General features: G+C 39.1%; 1 protein-coding gene across 2 annotated transcripts in view; it reads right to left on the bottom strand.

Moving 5' to 3' along the window:
• Positions 1 to 7,253: 7,253 nt before the first annotated feature.
• foxp4 (forkhead box P4) overlaps positions 7,254 to 25,481 on the bottom strand; it is a 114,004-nt gene continuing 95,776 nt past the window's right edge. For both annotated transcript variants that reach the window (XM_041782601.1, XM_041782600.1), the window contains exons 11-18: positions 24,439 to 24,522; positions 22,088 to 22,313; positions 21,276 to 21,352; positions 21,089 to 21,190; positions 15,066 to 15,187; positions 14,475 to 14,541; positions 13,074 to 13,246; positions 7,254 to 12,381 (exon numbers count right to left, since the gene is read on the bottom strand). In XM_041782601.1, the coding sequence (XP_041638535.1) occupies positions 12,234 to 12,381; positions 13,074 to 13,246; positions 14,475 to 14,541; positions 15,066 to 15,187; positions 21,089 to 21,190; positions 21,276 to 21,352; positions 22,088 to 22,313; positions 24,439 to 24,522 (999 nt within the window). In that variant the 3' untranslated portion in view covers positions 7,254 to 12,233. The remainder of the gene's footprint in view (positions 12,382 to 13,073; positions 13,247 to 14,474; positions 14,542 to 15,065; positions 15,188 to 21,088; positions 21,191 to 21,275; positions 21,353 to 22,087; positions 22,314 to 24,438; positions 24,523 to 25,481) is intronic.

The raw sequence follows: 25,481 nt of genomic DNA on the forward strand, positions 1-25,481 counted from the left end.
TGTGCTTCTTGGGAAAATGTTATATTTAGTTTGTACTGTTTTTGGGATTAATAACGCTAAGGAAGTTACAAGTACAGAAGGATGAACATGTACCAATAAAAACTCATTTAAAAACTGTCTTAAACGTAATTTCAGAGTGTTAGCACAGGAGGCCTGGCATTTTAGTTTGTTTTAAAAATAAGATCAAATAAACTAAGATTATTGTGAAATTATCTTGTTTTCCCCTTTTTTGCAAATTTTTGTTAAAGCAAAAAGTTATTTTGATTCTATAATCAGATCTGTTCAGATCTGAACAGATCTGATCTGATCTGTTCTGTATTTTACAGAATCATCAGTGAATCGAATCGTTGTCTGTGAATCGAGATTCAAATCGAATCGTCTTGAGAAGGACAGATTCATACCCCTATAATTAATACATAATCAGGGAGATGGATAACATACGAGGACTGCAAGTTAGAATGATATGGAAGTTTGTCAGGAGTCCTAAGACCCACCTCAGCTCCTTCTTTAAGCTGGTTTAGTGTGATCTAAAGCTAGTTTGAGGACAAAATTTTCGATATGGCAGCTGCCGCAGAACAGCTTTGAATGTCACTTGGTCCACAAGGTATTGATTCAACATAATTTAAACAGTAAGGCCTTTTCTAACTAATCATACAAAACAATCTTGACACAATGGGCACTGAAAATAGTAATTAATATTCACATTTTTTCAGACTTTTTTTTTGACAATTTTTCTGTTGTCTTCTTTTTTGTGTCCAGGGATCCTGACCTTTTTTAAAAAGCATATAATAACAGCAACCATACAAAAAACCTGCAGTTGAATCAATGACATATTTCCCCTACTGAGACTATGGATCTGTTAGACCAAATTGAGGCCTAACATGGTAAAACTGACTAAACACTTGTTGTATCACTGTAGTTATGTCTCAGTTCAGGGATAGCATCCTCTGAAAGATCTCAGCCTTTATAACCTGAATAGACCACTCAAGCAGATCTAAAATGACATGTTAGATTTTCTAGTTTGCATCATCAGCTGTTTATGCAGTTCATTACTAAACATCACCATGTCACCTTACAACTTCAAAAGCTGCACCAAAACCTGCTAGAATAACTAATATCATGGTAAACATTCAGTAACCTTTCAAGTTTCAAGCCCCAACACCCACCCTTGCTTTTTAAATATTAGTACAAGTAGTTATTTAACTGACCTCAAACTAATAACTTAGATTTAAACGTGCCATTTAATTTTTTTACAGCTCCATAATGCATCGGACGTCTGACTTGACGACCTCCATAGAAAAGCATTCTAAAGTTTGCTGTAAAGTGGCTAGTGTATGTAACCTTGTACTTTAAATCAGTAAGACCACCATGCAGCAAACTTTGCTACATAACATTATTTTAAGTTAGCTGATTGCGGCTAACATTATGGCCAGCTCCAACTTTGTAATATTGGCTTATCATATCATCTTTGAACCAAGTAATTTTGGTCTTTGAAACTGTTCTTTGATATCAGTGTTCACTGTGGCCAAATGCTGTAGTTAAAGCCCTCCCAACTAAAAGCCATAAGTGTGTCAATGTCAGTGTTAAATGTCAACGCAATATGCAATAGGTCAATGACTCAAAGTCAGCCAGCTCATTTAAATAAGGAAACAGAACATCTCTGAAATGTTCCAAGGCAGTCTGGCTGCACGCTGCAGCTCTCAGACACCCCCTCTTGTAGACCGCTACTGTGACATGATGAAAATACACACTAAAACTTTCAAAATAAAATCAGATTGAACTTCCAGTTAGGGCATGGTTTAAGATAAGGGTATTACGAAAGTTAAAAGTCAGAAGCCTGACTTGCAAACCCTAATAAGCAGAGTAAACAGTCTCTTACAGGAAAAAAAGCTTGTCCTCCATGAAAACATGCAGCTAACATAGCTGAGACAAGAGCTGACAAAACTTTATCAGCTTCATACATAACACTGCTACTAACTAAAATTGCTAAAGCTTGAGCTAACAAAGCTACTTTGGCTATGTTAGCTTATGCTACTTTGCCAAAGCTAATGTAGCTACGTAGCTATGTTAGATATGTAGCCCAATAGCTTTAGCTTAAGCTATATTGGTTACATAGTAATGTTATCTATGTAGCTAATGTACATGGCTACATGAGCCTTAGCTTCATTTCCTAACGCTCCTGTTGCTAGAGCAAAAGCTAACATTGGCTTACATAATCTGCTCCAAAAACACTTTAAGTTGTCCACATTAACACCCATGAGTCAATTTAAAGTTTTAATTGCTGATCTCATTGATCTTAGCTGTCACTACTTTTAATTATATAATTTTGTTTTAGTGTCTTAATTATTATATTGTAATGACAGTTTTATGAATGTTGAACTTGACTGCTGTTCCCTCTTGGTGATGTTTTTATTTGTCTTATTGTTGTCTGTACCTCGGCACCATTGTGAATGAGGGTTCCCCCAATGTGTTTTCCGAGGATTTAAATAAAATGAATGAATGAATGAAAGAACATAGTATTGTTAGCTTTGTAGCTTTTGTAGCTAAGAAGCTAAAGTGAGCCAACGCTCACTTTATTACTTCCAAAACAGGTCTATATAATTTAGTAAGACTGTGGCCTTTTCTCTGTTTTATTATGAAATGTTTACTCTGTTATGTTAGCAATGTTGTTGTTACATGAGTGTAACAGTCAAACTTCTTTAATAAATCAAGCTGAATTTAAAAAAAATGTCTAAAACTGGAAATGCGCTGTACCAGCGGTGTCTCACAGCAGTGGTTTGCAAGAGGGTGTATCTGAGATCTGCGGTCTGCAGCCAGACTGCTCTCAAATGGATTCAACAGATAGATCTTTCATTGGCAGCCTTCATATGAAGAAGGCTTTGAAATCAGATAGCCTTGAATGCACCATGGCAATGTAATTAGCCTTCAAAAGGGCCCTCTGAAGGTTGCACAACCTGAAATGGGACAGATTTTTAGAGGGAAAAATGGTGTATTAATCTCTTGTGTGAAAATAAAGTACTATATTTTTGTCCCTGCAGAGTCCATTAAACTCTTATAAAGGCTTATTTTATTTGTGGAAATGACAGTGTTTTACTATTTAGTGACCTCTTTGTCTCCTTCTTAAATTGTGCAGTCTTGTTTATGCCACTGAGTTTAACCACTTGATCAAGTTTCAACATATTTAATATAATATTCATAAGGTAAAAAAATGAAAAAGGAGTCAAGCAGTTAAAAGTAAACTGTGCCTCAACAAACTCATATTTCTGTTATTTGACTAAACACAAGTTGCACCAGTGAAAGGCAGTGTGTAAACGCTTTTTCGACTGAATATTCAGATTGAGTGGGTGCGTATAGCTGCAGATCTACATTTTGCTGTGTTGTTGTGCATCAATGTACTATTTGGATGACCACTTATATCTTCAGCCACAGACACAGAGGGGAGGAAGGGTAAGAAAGGAGGAGAGAGGGAGTAAACTAGGAAGAAATGGAGTGAGATGTTAGCACAAGTCTTAGTAAATTTATTTTGTGACTCACACGGTCTGCCTGGACCTCAGTGCTCCCTGTGCTGCTGGGACTAACAGCCCTCCACACCCACACTCACACCAAAACACATACATACATACTGATATAGCACTGTGTTCATGCACAAGCAGGGGCATGCATACAAATTAATATGTGTACAAATCTTTCTCCAAACAAGCAAACAGGTTACTAAAGGTACAACAGACACACTCATGAGTACACAAACTGCCTACTCTGTCAAGATGAGCATTAAGAAATATATTCAGGGCTTTAGACTCAGGTTTATGCCAAACACTACTGTGCCGCGCCAAAAATAACCTCTTTATGTGTTGCTTTGCACCCTGGCTCACCTTGTGCAAGTATATTGCTAAGTTTCTGCTTAGTATTCATGAAGTGAGCATGCCAGTGAGTGAGTGTCTGTATGTGTGTCTGTAATAGGCTTAGGATGGGGTCTCTCCCATAACCAAATGTCACAGGGATTTAGGCGTCAAGAGTGAGTTTCCTCCCAGCTGACTGACTGAGAAGTTCACTAAAAGCACAAGATTAAACAAAGTTTCAACTTTCCAAAAAGCATCCAGCCAGTTTCCATTTTTTCTCCCTGTGGCAACACATCCATGATGCAGCGCAGGAGTTTAAAGAGAAGCTGTAGGGCATGCGCCAAACCTGCCAGGGAGAGAGACGCAGGTGGAGATGGAGGAGAAAGGAGAACACAAAGTACTGATAAGTCACAAAAAATGATTTCTACTAAAAAAAAAAAAACAGCATCTGTTCAATAATCTCAACAGATTTTATACTGTCTGCATTCATATCATCTACTCCATCTACAGGTTCAGCGCTCCTCTCTGGGCTGTTCTGCACTCTCTGGCCCACCCTGTTGGTCGCACCGTGTCAGTGGACCTCAGTCATGTTTGTGTTTGTGAGATGCAGCTTGTTTTGTCCGGTTTGTTTACTCCTCCTGGTGGCCATTCTCTGTATCACAACAAATGCTGACCTCTGTGAGGGGCTACAGTCATGAAGACAGAAAATCACAGTTTGAGCAGCAGTTGGCTGTGAGATGAGCTCAGACCTCTTTGTTGAAATGCGTAGGAGTTGTGGAGGGTATGTGTTGCTAAAATGCTTGTTTTTAATTGCCTTGTGTACATTGATGCACTGTAAACTTGACTGGTCAGATCTGATAAACCAGCTATTGTGCTGCTTTGGCGAATGACGACTTAATAGGTGCTTCTTTTAGATGACACTGTTGGAACTGCGGTAATTTGAGCATCTAATAAGATATTCATTAGTTGATTATGCAGCGTCAGTTCTGCAAAACAAAAGGCAAAAATCTCTTAGTTCAACCTGGGCCTTAATTTAACAAATGACTCAAATGTTTAGAGTAAACTGAGTCAGCTTATAATAGACAATACTATGATTAAACAGGATACAAAGAGGAAAACTTAGAAACACTTTCAGCCTTCCTTCATTGTTAATAGCAGTTGCCTTGGAGCTGTTACATGTAGCAGGCCCAGAGGTCACAGTAAGAAATTAGCCACTGCATTGAATGTTTTATATTTTCTTCAGCTGCAGCGCTGCCTATTCAGTGACAAACATGTGATGTACAAAGTTTAATCTATAAGCCATTGTAATTTTCTGATTTTTTTTACAGCACTTTAAACACCAGCTGAGCTAAGAAGAAATTCACTGAATTTTGTCAAACAAAGATAATTAGGATACATTCATTCCTATTGGCCTCAACTTTGAAGAAGTCATGCTAGAAATACACAGGATCCCTGTTAAAATGCTTTTCTTCAGTTTATTCAATATAGAGATTATATACTTTCTTTGTTTTGTTTTTTTAAAACAGAAATGGCTGTTCACAAAAGCCTGGAATGAGTTGAGTGAAATCACGGCATCACTGGATTTAAAACAAACTGAATTACACGAGTAAACACTGGATATATGAATGTATTTGAAACTAGATTTTTGTGGGCAATTAAAAAATATCTATTGATGATGCATTATTAAATTATTGGTATCAAAATTTCCATTTTATTTTGTGCAGTAAAATTATTCAAATTTTGTGTTTTTACCTTTATATTAAAGTTATTAACTTATCTGTAAGTATAAATTATTCTATTTGTAGCCTTTTCTGTTTCATGATGTCTTCTGCATTATATATGTAAGTTTTTGGTGTAGGACCGCCCCACCCAGAGAGGAGCCTCAGTCCCGTCACCATGTATTGATTCCACTCTCTGATCTTTCATCAGGTTTCCTCTACTGTCCCTTGGTCACTGTGGCAGCCGTAACAAGTGTCACTTCATCTCACTTTCAATATCAAATTAAGCTGATAATCACTCCTGTTTAGATGCTGTTTGCAAACAATAACAAATGTAGAATCTAAAAAAATTTAACAACCAAAACCTTTGACTATAAGCCCACAAATATCAGCAGAATTAGTAAACACCATTTAACAGTAAACTACATTGGACTGGGCTTTTATTTAGTTCCGTCTATAAAGTTAGCCTGCCTTTACTGGGGCAGCTGTTAATGTGAGATAGGCCTCAATAATCAAAAGAAAAAATGTGCCTGAAATTACACAGAAACTAAGATTTCCAAAAAAATGAAAACTAACTTTTACTGTTTAATGTTCTTACAAAACGAAAAACTAAAACAAAACTTGGCACAAAATCTCCTAAGTTTTAGTCTTCGACATCATCACACTGACTGACATGAACACCCAAGCCTGAGGAGTGAAAAATAGCCTGGTTTATCAGTTAAGACTTCACACAATGGTAGATTTATGTCTTGAGTTGTATTCAAATATCCACCTCAAAGAAATAAAATGAAAAGTGAAGAGTATCCTATTTAAATGTGTTTTTAAAATTGTTTGACATTTACTTTTTCTGGCCCTTCAGGGTCTCGCCCCGTAAAAGAATCAGAAAAAACCTTAACTCAAAATATAAACCACAAACCAGCAGTCAAAAACAAATTAAAAAACTATTCTATAATAAATATTTGTGTCTTGCTGCTTCACCAGCTTATATTTATCCACACCTTATTTCAACACATAAGCACTGGGGCCTTTAACTGAAGCCTACCTTTATCATATCATGTTGCAACACCAGGCTTTAAATGGGACTGAGCCTTAAATTTGGATGTTTTACAGTTTATAGCTTTAATAGATATTTTTAACATCTCAATGTAGTACCGATTGTACTGTAGTGGCGATATTTGAAAAAATAACTGTAACTATATTTTTAGGCCTCCATTAGCCCTACTTACAGATAGCACATCTGCTGCTAATGCTAAAACTTAAATGTTCAGTGGCAATTACTGCAAATTCTTTACAAATGTTACTGCCATTACTAACATTGTAGCTTTATGCAAGAACACAAGTTTAGGATAGAGTAATGGCCAGGACAGCCATAAAATCATCTCAAGCATTGTTGTTGCTCTGCCGTCTGCAGCCCTTCACAAACTCAACTCAGCAGATTCTCAACATTCTGGAGGTTTCTGTCCTTTAAAAGGAAGTTTCTCTTTACCTTTGTAGTTTTGCTTATTGTTGCTTAGTGCTGAGCTCACGGAGGATTGATGTTAGGCTCTTTCATATAAATAATATTGGAAAAATAGTGCTGTCTGCTCTCTTTATAAAGTGTCTTTTGCATTAACTTTGTTTAAGCTGGCTTTTTTGGTACCACCAGCTGAGAATTAATGCCACTTATGAGAGAAAAGACTGAAGAAAGAGTGTAGGACAGTGTAATAAGTATTTTATTGCATTTTATAATGCCATTGTCAATAATTAGTACAGATTACATGCAACTAGACCTACTGTACAGTTTTTTTATTGTCTGCATGGACAGACACAAGAAGATTCAGGTTACAAATACACAGATATATGTGTGTGTTTTTATACAGCATGAAGGAAAGGGCAGTGACTGGCATTACATGGCTACCCGGGGTGGAGGGTCAGAGAGCTGGGCTCCACTGTCCGTCTGAAAGCCACCGCCCAGTCCCCCGTCCCCGCCTCTTCCTCGGGTCACACTTTCAAAAGAAAAATAAGAAAAACAGAACGAAAACCAAAAGATAAAGAGAGGTAAACTGAAACTAAGAAACAATTCAGAGAGTCACTGCTGAAAATGTACACACATTCCTAAGGTTTCACCAGAGGAGAGCTGAAGTGGTAGTTCCATCTTATTCGGGCTGTCTATGCGATAATACCGTCAGGCAACGCTCCACTTTGAGAGTCCCTTCCCTCTCTTTACACGACACCTCAGAGCTGTCCAATCACATGACAGGATTTGGGCTCCTGTGATTCAGTCAGCAGTCAATAGGAAATAGGCTGGAGCTACAACACCATAAGGTGGATGTTAGAGAGATAGCAGCTATCAGTAAAGGTGATCAGTGATGTGAATGGAGAGTTTTGGAAGTAGCTTGGTTTTTGTTTGGTTGTGGCATTGGTTTGGTTACAGTTTGGTTATACTTCAGGAGTTTGGAATTAGCAAATGTTTGCTTGCAATGCCTTTGGTAGTCAGAGAATGAGCTGCATCTCTGAGAGCGAATCCACATTTTGGTGTTGCGACTACGGCAGAGCACGAGTATCAAAAAAGTGAGTTTTTGACCTGCCTCTGGGGGACAACTGATCGTCACCGTCATGCCTGCAGGATGATTGACAGCTCCAGGGGTCAGAGTTCAGCACAGGATTGACCGGGGTTAGGGGTGTAAGAGGGAGGGGCCACAGGGAGTTGGGACACATATTGGCACCTGAGAGGACCAACAGCAACACCTTTCAAGTGCTCCGCGTTTTTTAAAGCAAAGAGAGGGGCTACATATTCCGACATTTTTCCTCATTCTCTTTTTCTTTTTTTTTTTTCGGAGGTTTTGGTCCTGTCTTTGAGAAGAAGTCCTTCTGAGGTATCAATACATATTTAGTTTGTTTTCCATTTGTGTTTTTTTTTTCTTTCCTTAAAAATGCATAAATGCAGTACAGAGACAAAAAAGTATCAAAATAGACCTAGCTAAGATAAATATACAAACAGGTGTTACCTAAACCACTGATCTAACTTTTATTCTTTTCATTTTTTTAGAGATAATACACTTAAAAAATCAGCGTCCCAGACGTTTTATGAAGAACTGAAAAAAAGTGGAAACAAAAACAGAACTAATAAACCAAGATACCTGCAGCACTTAATGATAAATACATATACTTCAGCATTAGCAGTACAGTATAGGAATCAGAGCTGAAAGCTTTACAATAGCTAAAAACAGGTGCAGAAAATAAAAATAAGAGAAAATCAAAGGACACAATGGGAAAGAATGCCCTGGAGAGAGAAGTCAAGCATTAATATACAAGAATACATCATGTTATGCCAAGCTGGAGAGAGAACAGAAGTGTTACATGGCAACCTGTGAACAATCTACATCTTTAGAAAACAGCTTTGTTTACAGGTGTACCTTAAAGCACGAGTCAGAGATCATCTCGGTTCTGTTTGCAGCAGTTCCTCTTGGTTTGGATAGAACTAGAAGTAGTGATGAGTTTTATTACGGCGTTAGTCCTCTCAGTGTTTTGTGAGTGTTTTGGTGGTGCGGGTGCTGCTGTGTTGTGGGTCTTTGGATATCTGGTTGCACTAACCCATAGCCCTGCTTCTATGCTTCTGTTACACTGCAATGTGTGTGTGTGTGTGCAGGTTAGATTCTGCCTTAACCGCCAGGTTCTCATTGGCTGAGATCATGAGTATGCACACGTACCGTTGAGAGGCTGTTCACATAGCTCAGTGGTGCAGAATTAGCAGATAGAAAACTTCACGACACACTTTGAGACGTAAAGAGTGCTTAAAATGTGGTTAAAGGAGAGGTAGTCGTTTTTTAAATCCATGGAAAGTAAAACGTCTCTGTGTTTTTGGGCTCAAGCAGATGAATCAGGGAGTCCGGATTTTTTTTTTTCTTAAGTCAGTCATACAGAAAGTGAAACAACAATTTTGGCATTCATTATTATCATCCAGGAAGAATGGAGGAAAAAGAAATTGTTTTTACCGTTTGTTTGAAAAGGAGGTAGTGTTATTTTTGGTTTTTATCTCGTTTCAAGATGCCTGTCTGCCACTTTGTACTTGAGTTAGAAATCAGTCTCTAATGTGACAGGAAACAGTCCTGTGTGAACACAAAGCCTTCAGAAAGCTTCTTTCGTTAAGTAAGAAAAATTGTCTGAAGTGCAAGAGAGAAAGTGTGAAAAAATATGAACCAAACTTTTTGACTACATGATGTCCCTTGGTTGTTTTCCTCTTACAATGGTTTTATTATTCCTATAGTTCCCTCTTTATTGTAATCTTTTGGAACAGGTCCCTGTCTAAAGATGTGACTCAGAGTAGGCTTCCTCTTCCTGCATGTAGATGAAGAGGGGCTGTTTGCTTCCGAGATGGAAAAACTAATTTTAATCATGACAGAAAAAGTCAATTTGATAGGGCCAAAAATTTTTATCTGTATTTGTTTTAAAGGTTCATCCATGTTGTGTTTAAATACTTAAAGAATGCCTTGTGTTTTCAGTCTTTAGTTAGTGTTTTACACACAGTTTAGCCTGAGTGTGTGAGCGACAGGGTTTCACCTCTAAGTGCTTTTCTCTTCTTTCTCTCTCTTTTTTTCCAGAGGAACTGTGTGAGTTTTGTTAATACTATTTGGCCTCGTATCTAACGTGAGTCACATGAAACGGCTCATCCTGGAAAAGCTTTGATGTCTCCAAATTCTGGTTTGCTTTACACACTTTGGTTTTTGGAATGGTCAGCACTGTAAGTCATGTCAAAGTTCAACACAATAGTTATATGAATACAACACAAATAAGAATTCAAACTCCTGGTTTGTCTTTTGGCCAATTTCTTCAAGAAGACCAAAAAAAAAAAAAAAAAAAAAAACTAAAAAGGGCAAAGTAAACTACAGGTTTTTTTGGTTTTCTACATATTTCTTTGGTTACCTGTAACAAAAATAAGAAGGGAATAAGCAGATAATAGATTAAAATAAATGCAAAATTTGGTATGGCACTGTAGAGAAAAGTAATGCTTTTATGCTCACAGAAAACAAAACTAAAGAAAACTAAAAATCTCAGTTGCTATTTGTTTAACACAAACTCACACAGTGAATTGCAGAAAGCATCTACACAGTAAATATTACAACCATAGAGCTTTGAATCGAAGCTGAGCAGAGTCGCCGCATTTGGTGTCCCACAGAAAGAATTCCCCCTTTTTTTGTTTTTCAATTTGGACACAGTTCCAGGTGGAACCTTCGTGGGCTGAGGTATTCTCTGACTGCAGTAATAATATATATTTTTTAAAGCATTACTGATATTTCTTAACTAAATACACAACCCAAAAACAAGTGAATGAGAGAAAATAAAAAGAAAGTTTCAGCTGTTAAATAATTTGTCTGGATAATGGCAACTTTAAGTGCTATTTCCAAATTTTCTTGCCTGCTACACTTGGGACAGAAAGGGAAAAAGGGCAGATTTTAGGGGTTGGGTATCACAAGTTGGGACAATACTGCGCTTTCTTTCTTCCTCTTTTTTGTCAATACTCATTTGGAATGGTGTGAACAGCCAGAGTAAATCAAACAAATTACAATACAAAAACAAAAAAAATTAAACAGCTTCCTTAGAAAAAGGTACGTCCAAACAGAACACCACCATGGAAATATTGATCCTCAAAAATAAAACAATGATAATAACATCAAATAAAAAAGGAAATGACAAAAGCTACCACACATTTTTTCTTGTTATATTCCATGATCATGAAAAGTTTTCTTTTTTTTAAAGTCACAATATTTCTGTAGACGCTTCCTCCCTCATTTTTCTTTGCTTCCTCTCGTTTTCAAAGTGTTTCAAGCTCGTCGCTCCAGATGGAGGAGAGGAGGACAGCACCGAATGGTCCTATTCCTGCAGTCTTTTTTGGGATGGGTAGTGAGGGGGTAGGGGTGTGGGGAGGAAATGTCTTCTTTTTTTATCTCAATAGAAGCAAAGAGTTTGAAAGATGTGTGTCACTAAGTGTCTCTTGGACAGGGAGCAGGGCCACACCGCCTCCGTTGGGTCAGCCTCATCTTGGACTCTGAAGAGGTGTTGGAGGTAATCTTTGATAGCGCTCTTCTTTCTCATCTTGGAGCCCAAAAACTTTAATTTGAACCAAATCAAAGAAAAAAAAAAAGGCAAAGTGACTGACTCAAAGAGGGCCGGGAGAAGGAGAGGTATACTGCACAGTCTCTGTCGACTGCTCCACATCTATATACACATGATCCACACAGACTCCCGTCTGACACAGAGATAAATCAGCAGCCCGAGACGACAGCGAGGAGGAGGCTGTATGCAGAGTGGCAGGGCAAGGAGGAGAGTGTGTGTTCAAACATCTCTACACAGAGGTGGAAGATGACACATGGTTTGACAAGTGAATGAGTGTCAATGTGTGTGCGTGTGTATGCATCGAGTGGTGTTACACCTCTGAGCCATGTGTTGTAAAAGAAACACACGGAGGTAAAGCAGTGCTCCACAGTCTTGTTTTTGCGTCTGTAACGAAGGTCATCTAACCCTGTTTGGAGTTTCTCAATGTCGTCCTTGGTTGTTTGCATTTTCTCAAAAACAACAAAAAAACATTCTCTTTTTTCTTTCTTTTCTCTGAAGTCGCTTTCTTTTCCTCTTCACACTGACAAGAGGGCTGGGTGTGGTCTCACGATGTCTTGTCCCTCTGGTCCATCGGGGATAGGTCTTACTCAAGCTCCTCAGTTGGGAGATCCTCTTCCAGGTCACGCTCGTCGCTTGGCAACGGCAGGCTATGTGTGACACCAGCCAGGAGGGACACAGGTCGACTGTCCTCCTCCACCTCAGTGGGCTCCTCCTTCACATGCACTGGGTGGCTGGATGGGCAGAAAACAGCTGTTAGCTAGCCATACAGACCTGAGATAGATGTTTTAAAAGAGATTTTTGAATAAAATACTTTATTTCAAACTCATAAGGCAAAAAAGACATTTTTTTCATAATCAAGGGGGCTTCTTGAGATGCCATTGGAAAATCTATCACTTAGATAGATACTGCAGCTAAAACAAGCAGAAAAACACAAAAAGCAACATTAAATCTCTCAGGATATCAGCTGAGTGCACTATGGGGAAAAGGAGAGCTTAAGCTGTCCATATTTAATCAGGTGGGCATCTGAAAACTTTCAATTGTAGAAAAAAGACACTGATTATTTTAAATTCATTGTTTTGTAATACTTGTTTGGCACCGAGTGCTGAAATTCTTTTTTCTGCTGCACTTTCAATGTAAAAGCCTCGGACAAAGAGGACCAAGATTACCTCTTCAACTCACCTGGTGTAAAGAAGTTTCCTTTTTCTATTAGGTTTAGCAGATGTGAACACTTGTCTCCCATTAAACTTATTTTACCCCATTTTATTCCCATTTTAAAAATGATCGATGACACTGACATATTGTCTGAAACTGCTTTTGGTGGTCTAGAACATTTGTCAACCCTAGGTTTAATGCAAATAAATAAAAGCATTTTTTTCTGCCTGCTTACAGCTTTGTCCTCTTGCATGCATCTGTCCTCACATACCTATACTGTTGAGGGCTGAGTGTGGGGCTGCAGCTCCCATTGCTGTTGACCTGCTCTACAGTGGAGCTGACATCATCGTGGCCTACGTGCAGCATGTTGAGGCTGGCAGCAGATGGAGGGGTCAGCAGGGAGGGGCTGTTCAGCAGGGACAGACTGCTCTCTGCCAGAGCCGCCTACATGCACACATGCAAAGAAAAACACACAAAGAGTTACTAAAAAAAAGACTGAGTTACCCCAATTTAATATATATAAAAAATAAGGTTGCACTAAAGTGAATTTTGCCAGTGTCTGATATGCTGATTTTTTCTAAATTCATTTTAGCTGATACCAATACTGGTATATTGGTACATTAATGTAGTTCAGACCTAAAATTCAGCCCTTAAAATACACTATAAAGATTTAGGAGTAACAAAGAAAAACTTAAGTACTTATAATACTATTTAAAGTTTAAGCAGAGAGTATGATCATTAAAAGAACTTCAGCTGATCGAGTGTAGGTTTGGTACTCCTGCCTAAAACTACAAAGAAACAATCCCTTACACAGAGCCAGTAAAAACCACAACCATTGAAAATGAAATGTTCAGAATAAGTCTGAAAGTTGTATTGACACTGGATATTGAACATAGTTTATTCCTGGTCACATCCACAATGATTATTGAAGAGTTTTCCTTGTGCCCTTCAGAGAGCTGCTCTTATACAGAGCACATTTATATCCACTAACTTGCTAGTGAACTTGACAAACCACTAGGGGGCACTTATATACAGTGCATTCCCCACTGTGGCTCATGCTTAGACATTTAAGTCCCCTTCCTAAGAGTGCGTTCACATGAAAGTCTCAACAACAAGGCCGAGCCACAAGCTCAAGTTAAACACACACAAACACTGTGACACATCAATGTCTGCTGTGGAGAAAACAAGCGAGCCCACAGGGAGCAGCCTCTGAACGCTCACATCCAGCTGTTTGGACATGAGACAGCTTCGACACCACAGAGTGAGACACTCACCTGACCTCCCCTCTCACACAGGAGGAAAAAAAAACCCACAAAAGGAGGAGAATTCTCATTGGTTCAGAGATGGATTTTCTGGGACAGGCGATAATTTTATGCAGTAACCTTAATTGACAACTACTTGATGCTATAAATCATCTCAGTCACAGAATTGCATGAATGTAGGTTCAGTGTTTGTGTGTGCAGAGGTGGGGGTGGTGCATGTGTGAGAAAGTGAGGTGGGAGGTGAGAGTATGTCGGTGTAGAAGGAAGAGGAGGAGGTGGAGGGGTGGGGGTGTGAACGTCGTTAGGGAATCTGCTAATTATAAGAGGGAATTGATATTAGTGCCCTTGATTGTGATTGGCTGCTGGATGTGTGAGAGAGAAAAATGAGGGATGTGGAGGGCATTCCTTACCTGGTAGCTGGCGTTTAGGGATCCAAAGCCCAGGCCTGAAATCATATTTTTCACCAGAGTGGGACTTCTGCTCACAAAAACACACAGAGATAGGAAAAAGTTGGGGTAAGAATCACAGCTTGAGTGCACATGTGAAACCATGTCACCTCAGCCAGAGAACAAATCTCACTAATATGTTTGTTACAAGTTGAAACGCAAACAGACTGTAAACAGATGCTCAAACACTCGCACACAAATCATGGTGTCTAATATCTGGCGTGCAGGTGTGTGTTTGTGTGTAATTATCCCTAGTTTCTCTGGCGGTTGGAGAGAACATCTGTTTACACATGCTAACAAGGTTTTTTCTTCTCCTGCATCTCACACAGCTGCTTACTAATGGTGTCGACAAACAGGGAAAAACACACACAAGCACATAAACTGTACATACATACACAATAAGCCGGCAGCTGTTTTTTCCCTCTTTTGATTGCTGAGTCGGCCTCTTGGTAATAATAGAGGGTCTATTTAAGCAATCATACTGCCAGCAGCCATAAGCTCACACTCACATCAAGCTCAAGAAAACAAAGTGTGTGCATGTGCATGTGCACTCACCCGGTCATCTTTGGTGGTCTCCTCTTTTGGTATTCAACTTCATCCACAGTCCACACAGCACCCTTCACATTCTCCACACGGACAAAACATTTATGCAGACTCAGGTTGTGGCGCACAGCATTCTGGGAAAACAACGAGAGGAGAGGGAGAACTTCAACATAGTCTGGAGTGTGACTTTTATTGTTTCACGTATTCATCTTATTTCATTGTGACTTTAAAAAACCTTATTAGACCTCATAACTGAACTAAAACTTAAATTTCATCTTCATTTTCTTACAGAATCACCGAGCAGACTGGCTTAAATTGGAAGAAAAACAATCTATAAAAGGCTGTTAATTTTAACAGTTTCTTAGCTGTTCATTTTAGAATACAAATTTTCCAAATTTTAGACAGTTCAACCAGGACATATGCCCGAAAAGAAAAACTCACAAATCAGCATTAACAATAACTTTATCTCCTTTACTTCTCAGGGTGCATCCCAAATTTCTTATATTCAGCGTTCCTCCATGCTTTCAAAAATCAAATGTAAGACTTTTTAAGACCTTTTAAGGACCTGAACTGAGAAAAAATAAAAACAATTAAAAAATGAAACGTAAATGAGATTTTTCTGTAGGCTGAGATGACTTTGGGGGCATTTAATGCCTCTATTCTATTAAAATGCCATAAACAGATATTTGTATTAGCAGCACATCTGCTGATATTTAGCAGGTGTGCTGAATTTATGCTAAACAATTACTCCTAATTACAATTAATATAATAACTATTTAAAAGTAGAATGAGGCTTTTTGTCAGAGAAAACCTGTTCAAATAAACCCTGCATGGATATTTATGTGGGCAACCTGGTAGTTCAGATGTTAGAGAACTGGACTAATGTTTTACAACAGTACAGCGTGTATTTGATCACAGCGATCCAGATGCAATGAAAGTGGGGTCTGGGGTCCTCCCCCAAGAAATTTAGAACACCCATCACTGAATTCTGAAGAATGTTTATGCAACAAAATGTGGAGGAAGATGATTAAAATAGTATAAGGCTGGCTAGAAAACAAAACTTGGAAAAGGGATTGTCTTACTCAAAGTGCCTTATAAAATTCAAGCCCTCTTACAGGTAAAAATCAGACTTTTTAAGGCCTTAAATTTCAAATGTCTAATTGAAGACATTTTAAGTTCATATCAAGGATCATCCATGCACTCTCACTAGAGTCTTTTCCTTGCATCACAGTCCCTCCCACCAGAGAGCCATGGACAAAACAAAACGGAGGACAGAATGGCAGTCATCAATCAGCTGTCAGACAGCTTAAACTGCTTTTTGTGTTGGCATATATACAGTTTATTCCAAATAAACTTATATAAAGTAACAGTGTTTTGTCTCAGTGTGCATGGGTTTATAAACACCTGAACATAAAGAACAGACTTAAGCAAATGGAAAAACAAAACTATAGACTATTTCTACTGGCAGAATGCCTTATTATAAAATTATCCATATACCATTTAATGTGTAGGTCATTTAATAAAGATTTTTATGACTGTGAACTGTAGTCTATTAAAAAAGAATTGTGAGTTTCACACATAATGGAAATGTCTAATTTGTTTGTGGTTTTAGGAAAATAATTAAATCATAGCCACATAAAATGATCAAACCCATCGCTCATTAATGGAATGACTTAAACTAGATTGATGCCAAAGATAGATGTGATAAGGTGTTTTAACAACTAAAGACACCTGCTCCAACAGACTCTGTCTTTATAATCTAATAAACAGAAAATACCTGACTATGAAGAAAATATTTTTGACATCATTCTTTTGATTTTAAGACCTAAAACAAGTTTTCTTGCTTGTTAATTTTCATTGTAAATACTTAATTCAAACACTTTTCCCCACATATTAACACATATCATTTTTAAAGGAACTGGTGATGTGTATATTCTGTTTAGCATCTGTTTTCAGGTCTGTTTCTGCTTTATAATTAAATCTGCTGTAGTTTCATAGAAGTCTGCTGGGCTGCAGTGTTCAATCAGTGATTGATATCCAATAAGAAGGAATTCTTTTTCAGTAAAAGGAAGCCTGCTCTCATGTGTCCTTGCTTGGTGCTCCTTAGACTTTTGTCCTCTGACCAGTTTTAAAGCTTTGGGTCATTCCTCAAAACAGTGGATCATCATTTAAGAGACTTAAGATGCACCACTAGCTGAAAGAAAAAGCACCCACTTCTGTTGTGTTCAGCATGAACAATGGTTTCCTTTTAGGTGACCTAAGAAATAAAATTATTTTTTAATCCATGACTTTATATGAACAGATGCATGCTGTGGCTCCTTATACTGTGCTTGTGGCAGGCAGCAGCTCTCCAGTAGCTTTATTTCACCTTTGAATTTTTCTTATCAGTCATCATCTGCACACACACACAGAAACACACACTAACACAGGCACTCAGACAGGCAGGCACACCGCTATCTCCGTCTCAGCCCCCCAGGGACCGGCCTCCCTTTTCATCTGCTATTTGTAGTTTGTTCATGCCCAATTTCATTACCAATTTTAATTCGTCTATAATTAAATCCTGCATATTCTCTCTGACACGCTGTTCTAAGCCGAGAGGGAGGGACAGGCCAGGCATGCATCACTCCTCGCCGTAATTACACACACGCACACAGACACATACAAACACACACACGTAATTACACAAGCCATAATCAGCGGAGGAACCCTTTCTCCCCCTCATCCCCTCAACCCCCCGAGCCGTGATGCTAAGTTTTGTAAATGAGTCTGACCCCAATCTGCGCCCGCCACCCTGACAGTGCAAACACACACAAACACTCAGACACATACACACACGCCAGACACCAGTGCTATTGCGGTGCTGTTTTGCATTCGTCTCCGTGATGAAAGCCTAATTCTCCCAGTTAAAACATTAGCAGTCATTTACAGTGGGTCACAGCACATGTGCCACTCATCTCCCTTCCCTCTGGTTGAGGGGTGTGCGACTGTTTGGGGGTTGATGACTGGAAGCAACATTTTTGGAAGAAGGTCCGCATTATGCATCAGACAAAAAATGACAGAAACTGAAGACTCTTAATTTGTCCAGGTTCAAGCAGGAAATATTAAATATTTGAATGCTGTCATCAGATATTGGTTGTGTCTTCTGTGATTCCTGGTTCATGGGAAAGGCTACTCCCCTGTGAACCTAGTATAGCAGGTTAGATTAATAATCTTTGAGGCTTTGAGGCCTTTATTCAGACAAAAAAGGGATAGTGTCAGACACTGAGGAGAGAGAGTGAGGAATGACCTGCATGAGAGGAGCCACAGGTTCGATATAAACCTGGGCCGCTCACTCTGGGGAATGCAGCCCATGTACGTGGAGTGTGAATATAATAATATAATGTAATACTTAATTTCAAGTATTCAACTCAAGTTGAAGTATCAAAGTTGCAGATGTGTATACTTTCTATATGTAATAATAAACAGCAGAATATGCAGCCAATTTCCCATGCACATCACACATTTTGGTCTGCTTGTAAGTAGGGCTGGGCAATTGATTGAAATCAAAATAAAATCAAAATATATCTTACTGCAATTTTCAAATTGCAGAGGGGGCAATAGATCTTCAACCTGAAATGTGTCAGAATACCAGTCTAATATCATTTTATGCAGCCCTTACAGGGTTCTTTCAGTTTTTAAAAAAAAATCAAATTTAAGACTTTTTTAAGGACCTGAACTGAGAAAAATTAAAACCACTTTTGCACAGTAAACAGTCAAAGATGAAAGGCAGATGAGATTTCTCTGTACACCGGTACAGGGCTGAATTTTATGATTTATTGAACTATTTATGAAATGCCAAATGGTGTAGGGCAAAGACAGTTTTCGGTCAGACTATTTAAGACTTTTCAAGGATCTGCTGGAACTCTGACCTTAGATAAGGCAGAAATATCGCACTCTTAAAATAACTACATATATCACAAATATGAGTCCTGCTTTAAAAAAACATCAACAGTATAAGAAGCAATAATGAAGTTATTAAGAGGTTAAAGCTGCACATGACACATGAAACATGCCACTGTGAGTGTATTATTTGATGAACACTACTGTTTCATAGTATTATATGATTGTTTTGGTTTCCTTAAGTAGTCTTAATTTAAAGAGCTTTAATACACTGTTTGGCCCATTCATCTATTACAAAGCTTCATTTTTAAAGACTCAGTTGATAACTGACATTGAACTCTTTTCTGTACTAAAGCTGGTAAAACTGGCTGGAAAACAGTCTTAATGAAGAGAACAACTGTTTTTAGGGAAGAAAGTCAACAGAACTTCACAAATGCATTTTTTAAGACTTTTGTTTGCATTGCTATTCTTTTTCATTTTATCTAAAACTCTAAACTAAAAATTAAATAATGAAAGCTGCATCCAAAATAAAAATATATTTTCTTTATTTTTGTGATTTTCTTTCGTTTTCAAAGATGCCCAGGGTTGTTTGTTATTTCTGGAGCTTCACCTCTTTGCATTGTCCTGTCATGTATTCCTGCTTTTATCATTTCTTTTGTGAGTATTTCCCTTGTGCAATAAAGAAAGAAAAATTTCAACTCTGTATTATAGACATAAAGACCTTAAAGGCCTCCAACCCATCATGAAGCATCTTGAAATAACTCTCATTCCTTCTCCTCTCTCCATCATCTCTTTCTTTTTCTGCTGCTTTCTTATCCTCTATTTCTTCCTCTCTATGATCAATGACTTCCTCTCCCTGCCACTGACGCTGTCCTCATGAAATATAATGGCTTATTAAAGGACGCACATCTCTACGGCCCTATTTGACTCTGGGAGCCGCTATATAAATACATAAGGCCAGGCCGAGCTATATTTAAAGGTCTGGGAGGCCAACGGCACAGGAAGCAGACAGCAGACATTAATAGTTAAAATTCATAAAAGTCAGATGAAGGGGTAAAGATATTCCAGGCTGCCCTGTCTTTTAACCTTCTCCACACCTCTCCCTCTGTTCCTCCATCATCATCACCCTCCCTCCTTAGTTTAGGGAGGCCATGCACCCCCCCCAATCTCTCTCACTCCCTTGCTCTTTCTCTCACTTTCCCTCTCTGGAGGAACTGACACTCGAATTAGTGCGAGCTTTCTGCAGAAATGGGTCAGCACCTACAATGGTGGGATCAGGCCAGGTGTGTGCGTGAGAGAGAGAGAGAATTTAGAGTGTGTGATCATGGGTAGTGTGTAATGAGGCTCTATAACGGTTAGATGTGGCTCTTTGAGGCTAAGTGGGGCCGACTCTTCATGTGTTCAGAACTGTTTAGAGCTGAGAGGAAGGAGGAGAGAAGAGAGCAGTAGGAAAGTGTCTCATAAAGGAGTGAAACAGCCAATAACTGTCAAATCAGTCACAGCTTATGGAGCTGAGTAAGTCAGCTTAAATGTGAATGTGTTTAGCTTAGATGCTAAATTTAGGCTTTCAAAGGGAATCATCTTTTAGCAACATGAGGTCATTTTGCCCGATGCAACTGCTTCAAATAAACCCACAAAAATATCTGCCTTCAAATTTTGTTTCCTTCATCGTGGTCTAAGTCGCCTCACTTCGCATCTGCCCGGCTTAGGGGACTTCATCAGTGGGCATAGACCAAAATGACTTTGCAGTCACTAAGATTAGCTTCTATACTGTCACAGTTGTTTCCCACATCTTAGCTTTTAGTCAGTACTCTGCTCTGATTAAATCAAGAGCCACAGTCAAAACTTTCATTTTCTGAATGTGCTGCTGCTTGTTTTGCCACCGTCTAAACAATTTCAAACTGGCTTGCTAATTAGTTCAGTCGCCTTCTTCCATCTCAGTTTTCAAAAATAAAGTGTTGAGGAAAACACAGAGGGTGGAAAGTTTACATAAAACTGGCTCTGAATGAAGACAGTCAGGTTTAAAATATTACTAAAACATAGGGAGTTTTTCTATTTAGTTTTCACATTTGGCCTCTGCATTAGTCACATGTAGTCATAAAACACCCTAAAGATGTTTAATGATAAGTAAGAGTGTTTACATCATATGCTCTTACCTTCCATGTGGCTGTGTTTCTCCTGAAATAGGCAAACTTTCGTGTAAACCAGTTGTAGATCTCATTTAGGGTCAGCTGTCTTTCTGGAGACTCTAGAATGGCCTTAGGATAGACAGATAAAAACAAGGTTTAGAGGAGAACACAGATGAGAACAGGAGATGTAAAAGTGACCACAGGAGACACTTACATGTCGTATAAGAGAGGCGTAGGTAAAAGGGGGCCTGACATCAGCGTTCTTGTAGAACTCACAGTTCTGTGCCAGCTCTGAAAAAGTACCACAGTCTTAAATAAGCTGATGTTGATCTTGATCATATAGTTGTACAAAACAAAAAAAACATATTGTATCATATTGACACACACATCAGAAAGAGCAGAAAGAGACAAGAAGGCTGCCTCAGTGTTTAATTTTGAGATTTTTCTGTATAAAAAAGGGATGAAAAAGCAAAAATGTGCCCCATGAAATTATAATGTTTGCAGGGTTTATCTAATTATGCTGCAAAAAGGAGCAAACCGTTTTTTTCTCTTTTTTTTATTTATTGAAAGAATTTGGTGAGCACAGTTTATTCATCCCCAATCCTGCATAGAGGCTACATTTTTTTGACAATCATTTATCTTAACAGGCATTCAAAGCACCAGATACTTTTGCTTCAGAAATGTGAATAACTATGAACGAATATGACTTCATTCGTCACCACACTTTCAAAATCAATGCTGCTTTGACATGTGATATTAAATCTGAGGCCACTGTCATCTTCTTTTACAAGAAAGCCAAGAGACTGGAACAACTTCATTGCTATTAAACTATGAATGGAAATAATATCTGTATCAAATAAGTTCTTTTTCTCTTACAGAGGAGTTTGTTTAGAAGACTACATGGAAACTAGGAGAAAAAACCCCCAACGAAGTCATTGAAGAATCATCCTGGTCTATTCGCAATTATTATGTAGATAATATATAATCAAGGGACCATTCAAAGGCAGGTGAGTGAGAGTGTGTTACCTGAAGCGATGGGGGTGCAGTACTTGTCAGAGTTGCGCCTACGTATGGGCCCAACACTGTGCGTGTGGGAGTGGGAGTGTGTGTGCAGGCTAGAGGAGCTGATGACTGAAGGTCCCTGGCGCAGAGGGGTGATGGGGGCAGCAGCCGAGGTGGGGGGATGAGGAAGACCCTCTGGGTAGGCATCAGTGTCCCGCTTTAGCAGAGAGCCACTGGAAGCCAGGTTCAGCTAAAGAGAGACAGATGGTAAAAAATGAGGCTAATCAATTCTTTTATAGGTAGATAGGAGGTTCCATTGTTCAGTAGAGTACCAGGTAAGTTTTAACATTCTCTGAACTTTTATTAATAAACTATTATAATCTAAACAGAATCTCTATTTCTATAGCAAAAGAGACCGGACATAATGCAAGGATATAGTCCTGAGTTCTTTTATGACTAATGGTCCCCTCATGTTTACTTTAGAGCTTCACCATCTGCTGAGTGCTGCTGCTGTTTACAGAGAAGCATCATCTACACAGGAAAGGATCAGGGTCAGGTGATATCAGCTTAAGAGACAACACTGGTGTGTCCTGTTTAGAGCAGATCTCCTACAGGAGAGGGTTTCTAAATAAACTTTGTCATCTACTTGTGTAAGAATGTGTACAAAGTTAAGTTTAATATAAAGTGAACTGCTCCACATAACAGAGAACGATAACTGAAATTCACAGAGCAAAGAAGCAAAACTGGGACATCAGGACAAAACAACTTCTCTTAAGATTGAAGCTGAAATATTTATCCAATACAAGTGTAGGATGCATGTTTTACAGTTTTTAATAATCATCATGACTTTTATCATTGTCTATCATGAAAATACTATTGTTTAATAGTTTTGTGTATCAACTGAGTAATTATTTCTTTGATCAAACTTTTGAGCTGTGATCAATTAAAGTTTACATAGTCAGAAATATCTTATTCTCTACTTAAACTCTATATAGAGAAGTGCTAAAATTTACCATGTGCAACCTGCATTCTTACACTGAACCACACATACTCGCACTCACTGAACATATATTTACACACACAGAGCTGGCTGCAATTAACCCTGCACTTACAAATACAAAACCACACGACAGCGTGTTTGTCAGGAGGGAACACACACATGCACTCTGTGGTAGCAGAGTCTTCACGGACCAATACGGCCCAATTAGGCAGAGCCTTACACACACAGATGAGGAAAAAAAACACACAAACACACAGAACCAGTACTCCCAGTCTCTCTGGGACAGCCGTTGTAGGGCTGCTAGTTTAGGACTAATTAAAACCACTTTATGTGTTTCTCTGTGTGTGTGTGGTGTCCATATATGTGAATCACCTACTCTTTGCCCGGCCCTCTCTGTATCATTTCAAGCTGACTGGACGGGGTGGGGCTGTTTAACAGGTACTTCATTAACGCCGCAACCCTGCCACATCACCACGGCAACAGTCGAACCCTGTTAATTGAGGCCAAGCTTTGTTTCCATTCCTGAGGCCCCTCCCCTGCCCCTCCTCCTCCAATCCCTGACCCCGAGGCCTGTCTCCAGCGGTGACAGAACACGCCTCTTCCTGATTTCCCATTAGATGTTAATAGCAGCTGATCCCCCTGCGATCAACACATCATCCACACACACAAACACACTAGCAGACACTCGGCTGCACCCATTTATATCCCCTCAAATTAAGACACTCTGCCTCTAATTGACAATTAATTTCAACATCTTCATATTTTAATAAGACTCCTCGTCAATCTGAATAATGAAATATTCATTAGATACCTAATAACAACTGCACCAGCCAGTGTGGACACACACTCACAGACACATGCACACACACATCACATCAAATTTCTTTGGCTTCTGTCAGCACACACTGAAAAATTTAGCAAAAGACTTCATTCTTGTGTTCCCTCTCAGACAAGCAGAGGAAATGGAGTTTGCTAAATTCAACCTGGACACAGTTTGGATGTGTCAAAAGCTGGAACTTCAAAGTTTCCTCTGGGAATTAAAAATATCATTGAGTCATAAATTTCTTGGATACCAAATGCAATGCACATGATGACTTTAAAATAGAGGGAAAGAGAAATGAAACAAGAAAACATATAAAAACACTAAAAGTAAGTAACCTTGATTTAGAAAAAACACATTAACCCTCACTGGTCAATAGGGGGCGTAGATACCAAGCAAGACAGTAAGTGGAGGATGCTGATATCCCAAGACGCGTTATGGACAGAGATACTGATAAATTTATACAAGCATCTGGATGAATATGGAAAGAAAAAAGTTTAAAAGTCAGAGTAGAAGGTTGTGATTTGTAGGTTAAGAGTTCTAGTGTGTACTCACAGGTTGGTTAAAAGGCTTTGGCTCTGAGGGGCGCATGTGCAGGTGGGCCATCATGGCCTGAAGTCGCTCACTTTCTTTTGCCAGCTGTTAAACACACAAGGATGGATATCAGCATGAAAAAAATAAAACACTTTGCCTCATTTCATAACCCTTAGATTGATATAATGTGGTATTGACACAGAATTACAATTACAATTACACCTGGGGCACAGAGATGAAAATGAGAGTCAGCCACCTCAGCACCCAGAGCCACTCTCACTCTCACACTCGCCTGCAGACACACTCGTCCCCGTTTGACATTGTTAACCGCCGTTTAATGTGTGCTGTTACAGCCTGTGGAAACGCTGCATCCTTTCTGTGTGTTTGTGCAGGAGTGCTGGCGCACAAACATGCAGCCTGGAGTAACAACAGATCTACAGTAAGACTGATACCACCATTAACATACTCTAACACGGCAGCCACATGTAAATATGAGACATTTAAACACAGCAACTGTGCTGCTGTTTCTGTGTGTTTGTGTGTGTGTGCTGTGGCCTGCTGAGGGATGAAGTGACATGTCAAGAAGATAGAGAGACAGCCGCCCTGATGTGATGTGACACCAGCTGCCTCTCTGTCACTTTGTGTTCACTGGTGGCGGCTTCAGGGGCTTGGCTAAATGCTGTTTACTACAACCAAACACAATGCTAACCCTAGCACTGGACACGCACACAAACACACACATGCAGCCACGTAAACAGAGGATTCAGATTTAGAAACAATGCTGAGGTGTCTGTGAAGAGGCTCCCCTTGTGTTCTCACTTTGTGCGTAACTTTCCTTCTGCACTATTTGAGAGCAGTGTTTCTCTTCTACTCTCATGTTGGCATTCTGCTTTTTGCTGGTGCATTGAGATGTTTCAAGAGCATTGCGTGCATGAACCACTTTGAGAACAAGAGAGGCAGCCTGCTCCTGTGTATTCTAGCTCTTGTCTCTCTCTCTTTCTCTCCTCCCCTCTCAGCACTCGCTCTCTCTTTGCTGGTGACCAAAGCAGCTTTATAATTGGAGC

Source organism: Cheilinus undulatus, linkage group 3 (assembly GCF_018320785.1).
Source record: "Cheilinus undulatus linkage group 3, ASM1832078v1, whole genome shotgun sequence".
Taxonomy (NCBI): Eukaryota; Metazoa; Chordata; class Actinopteri; order Labriformes; family Labridae; genus Cheilinus; species Cheilinus undulatus.